Here is a 10,000-nt window from a genome sequence, read left to right on the forward strand (position 1 = left end):
AATTGGTTAATAAATTAGGAATTTGGTGAGCTCATCTAAAGTTTTACCAACATGTCTGTATGTGTTCCTGCCCCAGGTGGGCACGTGTGTGTGTGGGACTCACGGTGTTCTCTTCCTGGATCTCCAGGGTGTACGTGTGCATCTCCTCGTTGGTGCTGCCGTCAGGGCGCCCCCACTCCAGGGTGATCCAGGACACCCCTGCCCTCACCAGCCTCGGGGCCAGGGGCAGGGCGGGCAGAGTACCAGTGGTGTGGAACACCACATCCGGACTGAAACCACTGCAGCGCAGAAGGAGGGGGCGGGGCGGTGGGACAGGGGGGGCAGGGAGAGAGAGGAGGATAGGATGGAGGGAGAGAGGCAGGCGGGGAGACAGGGGAGCCAGAGGGAGAGAAGGGAGGGAGGACAGGAGAGGGGGAGACAGAGAGACAGACAGAGGATAGGTAGAGAGAACAGGTGGAGATTTGGAGTGAGTGAGTGGAAAAAGAGAGACATGAGTGATGAGTGTGTGTGTGTGTGAGCGTGTGTCCTGCACCAGAGGCAAGGAGAAAATACATTTTCCAACAACTTAATGTACAAAAAGTCAGTTGCCCCCACCACCCCCCCCCCTCCATTCTCTCTATTTGCTGTCGCCCTAACAACCATGATGGTGACAGAGGATGGGAGAGGAAGAGAATAGGGCCAAACTACTCCCTCTGCATTCCAAACGGTTGGGACCAGATACTGGTATTGGGACTGTGCAAAGCTGCAAGGGTAGAGGGTGCGCGTTATGTCACTTACCTAGTGCACGTGTTTTAAGCTCTGCAATGCTATGTATGTATATGTATGTAGTGTCAAAAAGTATTATGTACTGTTAGGTAGTGGTATGCAGCGTCATGTAGTATTACGTATGGTTTTGCAGTGATGTGTAGTGTTATGTCAAGTAATGTAGCACTTTGTACTGTTATGTAGTGATGTGTAGTGTTATGTAGCACTAAATACTGTTATGTAAGGATGTGTAATGTTATGTATCACTATGTACTGTTATAATAGTGATGTGTAGTGTCATGTCGCACTATGTACTGTTATGTAGGAATGTGTAGAGCTATGTCACCTACCTGGTGCCCATGTCGTTGTGTGCTGCCACTCTGAAGGTGTAGCCCACCGCAGGACACAGCCTCGACAGCTTACAGTGTCTCTGGCTCCCGAAGTAACATTGTCTGAAAACACTGTTCTTCTTTCCCTGTGGAAGAGAGGAGAGGTGTGGTGAGAATGAAGGAGCATGAGAGGAAACACAGTTGGCTAGTTTAAAGACAACAGAAGTGCCTGGGTCCTCTGGAGCTCTCCACAGTTTGATCTGCACAGTCTGGATCTGGATCAGAGTTACTTACCTCATCCCATTCCAGCAGGTAATTAGTAATTTTGGATCCATTGTCATTTGGTGGCTGTAAAAGATAGATATTTGTCATTTTAGTGAGTGTTATTATCAAACTTAGACAGTGAAAAAAACGTAAACAATGTTTTATGTGGCACGTTATGGTTGTGAAAAAGCCTCAAAAGGAAGTACTAATGACCACCCCGACCCTAATTCTACCAATGCATGTGTGTTTTGTTCTGCATGTTGTTTGAGGTACAAAAGACCATCATAGCTCCCATGCTGAACCAAGTGCAATAACAACTGTACAGAAATAAACCATGTTTGTGCATCGGTAGAGTAAAGGTCTCATCTTTAGTTCCCGTCCATAGAAACATAGTCAAAAGCTTCATAACGCTAATTTCACCCTTAGTAGCTGAGAACGTGGTACTGTACATTTAAATGCAGGGTGAAGAACAGTGTGTTTGTGTTGTTGCATGCATGTGCGTGCGTGTGTGTGGATGAGTACTCTACCTTCTACTGCAGGGTAAGGAAAAACTTTTTTTTTGTGTTTGTGTGTACCAGTAATTGCGTGCTTGTGTGTGTGTGTAGATGCAAGTTTATGAGTGTGTGTGTATGTGTGTGTGAGTGTTAGGGTGACCAGACGTCCTCTTTTACTGGGACATGTCCTCTTTTACCGGGACATGTCCTCTTTTACTGGGACATGTCCTCTTTTACCGGGACATGTCCTCTTTTCGAGACCTAAAATGCGTCCAGCAGGGATTCCAGAATTGTTCGGGATTTTGCCTCATCCGATATTTGTTTCTCTGAGTCTTTCACAAACTAGTTATTACACCCTTACAATTTTTGGAAAGGGTATCTCCCTTACGTTCCACCTTCTTGCGCGAGCTCTGAATGTTATTGGTCGACCGCTTTCTTAGTGTTGCCAGATGCACAATAATTATCCTCCAAGTACGATAATTTTGAGCCATTGTTACGATACTTCGCCATTTCCAATCTGGCAACACTGAGCACCTTGCCGCCTTTGTCATCATTATTACTTTAATAAACTCCTCAAAAATCATTTTTGTTGATTAGTCCTCCCCTTCAATAATACCAATTGGTATTGTATTTTATATCGTTAGAAAGCCTGATTAGTCAACTTTACGACGAGGTACAACTTGTAAGGGTCGTGCATTTGTGGAATGAGCAACACAGCTAACCGTGTGGGTAGCAGCCCAAAGAAATGTGCCCAAATCCCCTGCGATGTGCTTCTGTTGGTCTTCACTCTCGTTAAGGGCTTCAAGTGGGATCAGCTTGGGCGTGCTGTACGTGCCAGAGTGACCAACGCAAACATGTTGGCTGACTTGCGACAAATCCTGGTTGAGGAATGGGACGGCATCCCACAGCAGTGTGTGACCAGGCTGGTGACCAGTATGAGGAGGAGGTGCCAAGCTGTTGTGGCTGCGTATGGATCTTCCACACGCTACTGAGGTCCCTGACAGTGTAAAATGAATGAAGTGTAAAAATGGCCAATATGTGTGTTTTTTTCTTTATAACTGTGGGAGAGTGCAATCATCCAATCCACCAAGCAACTCAAAATGAGAGTGAAGACCAACAGAAGCACATCGCAGGGGATTTTGGCACATTTCTTTGGGCTGCTACCCGCACGGTTAGCTGTGTTGCTCATTTCACAAATGCACGACCCTTACAAGTTGTACCTCGTTGTAAAGTTGACTAATCAGGCTTTCCAATGATATAAAATACAATACCAATTGGTATTATTGAAGTGGAGGAATAATCGACCGAAATAACGTTTCCAAACTTTTTTTGAGGGTTTATATCAGGAGGACTGAATTTATTCTTTAGAATGTTTTATTTGTTATAATTATTGCTTTAATATATGGACAAGACACTTTAAAGACATTAAATAACCACTGAAAGCCACAGAAGCCCTGGACTAAATGCCACAAAAAAGATTTTTTTTGTTTGATTTTGTTTTACATTTGCACTTTGCAATTTTGTTAAGGTTTAATAAATAAATGATCATATAGCCTATGTCATTTGTGTAATTTTAGTCATTTCATTTGTGACATTTGTATGCATTTACATGGTCATGGTGGGGCATGCAATACACTTCCACATCCAAACCTCACCCCCCCCCCAGTCCCTCTGCCGCCGCCACTGCAACGAAGTGTCCTCTTTTTCACAAACTCATATCTGGTCACCCTAGTGAGTGTGTGTGTGTTTGTGTGTTTGTGTGTATGTGTGAGTACCTTCCACTGCAGGGTGAGGGAGCTCTTGGTGCGGTGAGACAGTTTCGGGGGGGAGGGGGGGTCTGGGATGCTGCAGTGTGTAGTGAAGGACCCAGCCTCAGAGTACACCCCTCTCACTGAATTACACACTGCTGACACTCTGCAACACACACACACGAGAACACACGCACACACCCAACAACGCACACACACACAGTCGCATTAACACAACCTGGGCTACACTATCAACACGTGCCCATACAGATATATTTCCAAGTGTGTGTGTGTGTTCCTACCGTACGTGGTAGTCCGTGGCAGGCCGGAGGTCTCTCAGGCTACACTCCAGCTCCTCTCCGCTGTAAATGAGGCGGTACTTGCCCTCTCGTCCCTTGTCGGAGAGCGTCACCTCGTAGGAGCATGGGACGGGAGCGCCGTTCCCCTGCCTGTTCACCAGCCCCACGGGGGGGTTCCAGGAGAGGCGCACGGCCCGCGCCTGCACGCTGCACACCTGCAACACACAGACACACAGGTGAGACACCCGGGGCGCAGGCTGTACACACACACTATTACGTATTGGTGTGTGGGAGGTTGAGTTTTCTGTGGGATGTTAACATGGATCTTGTTTTGCTGAGACCAGCCAGTGTATGTTTCGGTATATGTGTATGTGTGTCCAGGGATAGTGTTTGTATAAATAGGTCCTCTCCAGTCTCCCATCTCCTCACCCTCAGCAGGGCTCCAGAATGACTCAATGACAGCCAGCTGAATAGGTGGCTGTGCTAGGCTGGGTAAAGGTGTGTTTAAAGCCAATAGCTCCATCTATCATTCTGCCATCCCCTTCCTTGGGTCTCACCACACTAAAACACGGCCACCTTATAACTCAGTCTGGCAAGCTCTGTCTGCCTGTTCATCTTTCATTCCCTCGTCACACACACATATTCCCTTCAGCACAGCCTATATATTCTGGACTCAGCGATTGTCCAATGGACTCCTTTCTATCTATGCTTCGGCATTGGTTGGGCAATTCATCACCACCACACTCCAAGTCCATCTCAGGAGCAGTGGTGTTCCAGCACCAAACACACGCACACACACACACACACACAAACACGCACTCTCCCTCTCTCCTGTTCTGAGAAACCTGGGAGGACACCGCCCTCATGTGGTAAGATTGGAGTATGCAGGTCGTGATCTTCCTCAGTGTGTTTACAGTCAATGACTGTGTGTATATAGAAGTACCAGTCAAAGGAACACATGGAATGGGAAGGTGTGTCCAAGCTTTTGACTGGTACTGGACGTGATGTGAACTACATGATACTTTGCCTGTGCCAACCTGTGTTTTGCGTGTGTGTGCATGTGTATCTGTTTGTGTATCTATGTGTGTATGTGTCTATGTGTATGTGTCTATGTGTGTGTGTGTGTGTGTGTATCTGTGTGTGTATCTGTAGGTGTATCTGTGTGTGTGTGTGTATATCTGCGTGTGTATCTGTATGTGTATCTGTGTGTGTGTGTACAGTACCAGTCAAACGTTTGGACACATGGGAAAATGTGTCCAAACCTTTGACTGGTACTGTAAGTGTGTGTATTTATGTGTGTGTTCATGTGAGCGTATGAGCGTGTATTATTGTGTGTGTATTTATGGGTGTACGTCAGTGTCTGTTTTGTGGTTTAAGACATGAAGAACTATCCTCCATGTGTTCTGCACTCCTGAAGCTGTCAAAGCAGGTCATTTAAATGCACATCCCTCTGAAGACAGATAGACAGTGGTGGGTTCGACCTCCGTGAGGGGACTGAGTGTGGTGAGAGGAGAGTGGAAGAGAGGAGAGGGTCTCCCCAGGTTCGCAAACAAGACTGTGTAGGCTTTAGGTTCGGCCTCTGAAACAGGGTGCTTGTTCTTTCATGTGGACGTGTATTCATACTTTAGCGTGCAGTACGATGTGTATTGTGTGTGTGTGTGTGCATGGGAGGCACTAGGGAGGGGCTAGCAGGTGCTCCAGCACCCCCAAGAAAGACCAAAGCGCTCCGATAGCACCCCCAAAAATATTGCTCATTTGTCAACAAATGAGCAATATTTTTGGGGGTGCTAATTGCGCAGTTCCCCGTCAATGATCTAGCGACCCCTCGACACCGGCGTTAGAAATTCTCTGGCGCCGCCCCTGTGTGTGTGTGTGCTGCTTCTGACTTACCTGTGGTTTATCAATGGTGGACAGCACGTCCTGGACCCTCTTGGCCTCAGTGTCGTGATCTGAGGATGGATTAGACAGTCAGACAGACAGTCAGACAGACAGACAGCTCACTTCTAGCAGTCACCACTAGGGGGCAGACCGGAAGGTTCCTACTCATAGGTAGGGCCACAACACACACAGACTTGGGGCTGTTAGATGTGAATGAGCAGGCAGCCCCAACATGCATGCTGCAGGATGATGCTGACAGCATAGAGGAGCTACTGCTGAGGAGACCAGGGACAGGACAGACGCCCACACCTCCATGGACTCACACTGGATTACACTTCAACCTCATACTGTCCATACCCCCTGCCCTCACATCTCACTGTCCCTCTCCCCCCCCTCTCTCTCTGTCTCCCCTGTCCTTCCCACCAGCTGACTATGAGCTATGAAGTGGGGGGCCCCGGTCATGCCTGACCGTGCAGCGTTCCAGTAAGCTCTCTCATACACACACACACACACACACACACACAGACAGACACACACACAGACACACACAGACACACACACACAGACACACACACACATACCATTCCAGTGGCTGAAGGTGATTTAGGAGTGGCTCGGGCTTAGACGTGGAGGTGTGTGTGTGTGTGTGTGTGTGTGTGTGTGTGTGGTAATGGAAGTCATCTCCCCAGTGAGTAATCCCAAAACCAGGTTTTTCCAACCGAAGCAGGGCCGTTTTCTCCATCAGGGCCCCCAATCAGTAAATCACACAGGATGTGTGTGTGTGTGTGTGTGTGTGAGGGTAGCCTGAGGAGCAGTGCGGTCACACACACCAGACCCCAGTGAAACCCTGTATGTTTGAAGGCTCTGGAACTGTGGCTGCAGGGCTCAAGTCTCTGATACACACTGTTCATTTTGATGCATTACTCCCTCATCCACACACACACACACACACACACACACAGCCCTCCACTGTATTTCTGAGTAGGCTTTGTAAGATCTAGAGAGGTTAGCCCCCCCTGCATCCCCCTTATCAGACAACATGGTAGCAGGTTAAGGGGTGTGGGGTTTCCACACCATCAAGCTCAATAACAAACCCGGCACACACAGTCCAATTTCAATACAGATGTATATTTAATCTGTGACATACAACACAGTTTCTGGTCACGCTCCCTTCTTATATGCAAACACTCAATCAATGAATCGTCCAGTGAGACACAGCCTGTCTTGTTGCTGCAGGAAGTCCCTACATGGCTTGGGGGTGGATCCAACAAGCTACCAGGTATCTTCCCTCAATCACCACTTCCCTCACCTCTCCCTGCTGTCTGTCACATTAGTTACAGTAAACTGATGTAGGGGTGAGGTTATGGTTAAGGTTGGGGTCATGTTGGGGTCAACGTTAGTTCGTTTTCTAACAACAATGTCTCAGAAGGAGTAAATCCTTCACTAAATGATTGGTAAATATCGGTAATCTACAGTCAGGTGTGTGTGTGTGTGTGTGCAGGTAGTGCTTTCTGGGTTGTCTGACAAGTAGGTGATGGAGTAGGCAGAATAGAGAGCAGGCATGTAAATACGTATGTGTGTGTGTGTGTGTGTGTGTGTGTGTGTGTGTGTGTGTGTGTGTGTGTGTGAAGCAGGAATTTCTTCTGACAGCTTCCTCTGGGTGGTGCCTTAGGGTACACTTATGAGTCACGCCAACAATGATGTCATGGAAGCACAACCTCAACTTGACCTCCACTTACTGTGTGTGTGACTGTGTGTCTGCGTGTGTGTATGTGACTGTGTGTGTGTGTGTCTTTGTGGTTGTGTGTCTGCCTGTGTGTCAGTCTAATACAAACTAGTGTCTGGTAACAACCTGTCACTGTGACTGTGTGTATCTCTGTCTTTCTCTGTTGCGGAGATGGGGGAAGACAAGATGTCACAGAATGACTGAGAGAGAGACAGAAAGAAACAGAAAGAAAAGAGAGGGAGAGAGGGGGAAACACGGAGAGTGGAGAGAGAGAGGGAGACAGGGAGAGAGGGAAAGAGGGAGAGAGAGGGAGAGAGGGAAAGAGAGGGAGAGAGGAAAAGAGAGGGAGAGGGAGAAAGGGAGAGAGGGAGAGAGGGAGAGAGAGGGAGAGAGGGAAAGAGAGGGAGAGAGGGAGAGGGAGAGAGGGAAAGAGGGAGAGAGAGAGAGAGAGAGAGAGAGAGAGAGAGAGAGAGAGAGAGAGAGAGAGAGAGAGAGAGAGAGAGAGAGAGAGAGAGAGAGGAGAGAGAGAGAAAGAGGGAGAGTGGAGAGACAGAGGGAGACAGAGGGAGAGAGGGAGCAGGATACAAAGAGAGAGACTCCCCTCAGTCTCATCCTCCTCCCCCATCTCCCTCTCCCTCCACGCATCCTCACCTCCTCTCCCCCATCCGACCTCGCTTCCTGGGCCTGTCGGGCAGTCTGTGTTTGATTACTCGGCCAGGCAGTCCACGAGGGAGAGAGGAGGTGGAGGATGAGACAGAATGGATGAGGGCAGGAGCGGGAAAGACACAGCCAGGAGAAGAGAAGAAGATTCAAGAAGAAAAAATGAAGGAAAGTGAGGACATAGTTAAGGGAGCGAGGAGGGAGGGATAAAAGAAAGGATTGTGTGGAGGAGAGGAGAGGAGGAGGCAGCTGAGAACGGCCAGAGCAGAGAAGGGTATAGGTAGAGAAGAAAGGAGAGAAGGGTATAGGTAGAGAAGAGAGGAGAGAAGGGTATAGGTAGAGAAGAGAGGAGAGAAGGGTATAGGTAGAGAAAAAAGGAGATTACACTATATTCCAGGGTTGGGACGGCAGGCTCGACTGGAGCTACGGCCAATAGGACACACACACACACATCGGCACATACACACGTCGGCACATATATACACACACATCGGCACATATGCACACGACCCACAATGTTTTTGGGGCTATCTTGTTGTTAATGATCATTGACCTATGCACTTTTTGTAAGGCTCTCTCTTGGAAGTCGCTTTGGATAAAATCTGCTAAATGAATACATATAAATGTAGGATTGAGGAGCAGGTATTCCAGCATGATAATGACGTGTGTCTGTCTGAGTGGAAACACAAAAAGATTTCTAGAGCCTGGGGGGAAAGGAGATCACTTCTGCACACACTGGTAATGCATTACAGTAAGACCAGGTGTGGTATGACTAACCCTGGAGCTACAGTGTGGGTGAGTGTGTGTATGCGTGTGTGTGTGAGTGTTGGTGTGGGTATGTGTGTGTGTGGGTGTCAGTGTGGGTGAGTATGTGTGTGTGGCCCACAACAGAGTAGGGAATAGGGATTCCCTGTCTTGAAGCTTTTATTCAACAAAGAACTGGAGAGAGAGAAAGAAAGAGAAATAAAGAGAAAGAGAGTAAGAGAGGGCTCCGATGCATTTTCATCTCCACATAGTGAGCATTCCATCTGCTCAACAGCTGGGTTCCCACACACACACACAGCTTTGCTTTGCTAAGTTGTTCAGACCTGCCTGAGACTGTGGTTGTCATGGTGACAGTTGGGTTCTCCTGGCCTTGAGACCTGCGAGTTTGGGGACTAGAGGAAGATTAAAGAGGGCCAAGAGGGAAAGAGTGTGTGTGTGTGCGTGGAAAGAACAGAATGTTTTTATGACCGTGACCCCAGCTGACCCTGTTCAGCCCAGTAACACCCTAAAGAAGTACACACCAGTACAGACCAGTATGATACATGTGAATGCATGTTCCACTGAATTTCAGACTGAAGCTGCAAACTACTGCGTTTCCCATGACTGGACTTCCCCTCTCTCAGAATATCAAGCCCCCCCCAGACCCCCCCCCCTGACCCCTCATTAGCTCCCACCTCCCTCTCTCTTTTTTTTATGTCGCTTTCCTCTCTCTCTCTCTCTCTCTCTCTTTCTCTCTCTCCCTCTCTCTCTCTCTCTCTCTCTCTCTCTCTCTCTCTCAACAGTCAAGCATTCATGGCCATGTTTGGTCTTTGGAAAAGGGGAGGGGTCGATTATCACCATGGCGACAAGAGCCAAAACAAGAGAGATTGGAAGTGTGTTCACACCAGCCGGCAGTCACCATGGCGACAGGTTTGGGGTTTTAAAAAGGGCTGAGTCACAATGAGGTCGGGGGTCACTGGAGCTTGCGAGGAGGGTGACATCATCACGACGCGGCTGATGCTTTTAAAAGGCCTTGGTTTTGCTCTGTCACTGGTCTAAAAATGTCCCTGTTGCTGCATAGGTTCTGCAGACTCCCACACCTCCGGTGTAAGGC

The 10,000-nt window shown here is 48.2% G+C and overlaps 1 protein-coding gene across 1 annotated transcript in view; it reads right to left on the reverse strand.

The window, feature by feature from the left end:
• fndc3ba (fibronectin type III domain containing 3Ba) overlaps nucleotides 1-10,000 on the reverse strand; it is a 74,078-nt gene that overhangs the window by 27,041 nt on the left and 37,037 nt on the right. Inside the window, exons 8-13 of the mRNA XM_084684387.1 lie at nucleotides 5,769-5,827; nucleotides 3,882-4,093; nucleotides 3,607-3,745; nucleotides 1,368-1,421; nucleotides 1,095-1,219; nucleotides 104-278 (exon numbers count right to left, since the gene is read on the reverse strand). Coding sequence (XP_084540513.1) covers nucleotides 104-278; nucleotides 1,095-1,219; nucleotides 1,368-1,421; nucleotides 3,607-3,745; nucleotides 3,882-4,093; nucleotides 5,769-5,827 — 764 coding nt within the window. The remainder of the gene's footprint in view (nucleotides 1-103; nucleotides 279-1,094; nucleotides 1,220-1,367; nucleotides 1,422-3,606; nucleotides 3,746-3,881; nucleotides 4,094-5,768; nucleotides 5,828-10,000) is intronic.

Source organism: Hypomesus nipponensis, chromosome 3 (genome assembly GCF_054491055.1).
Source record: "Hypomesus nipponensis isolate SF chromosome 3, ASM5449105v1, whole genome shotgun sequence".
NCBI classification, from domain to species: Eukaryota; Metazoa; Chordata; class Actinopteri; order Osmeriformes; family Osmeridae; genus Hypomesus; species Hypomesus nipponensis.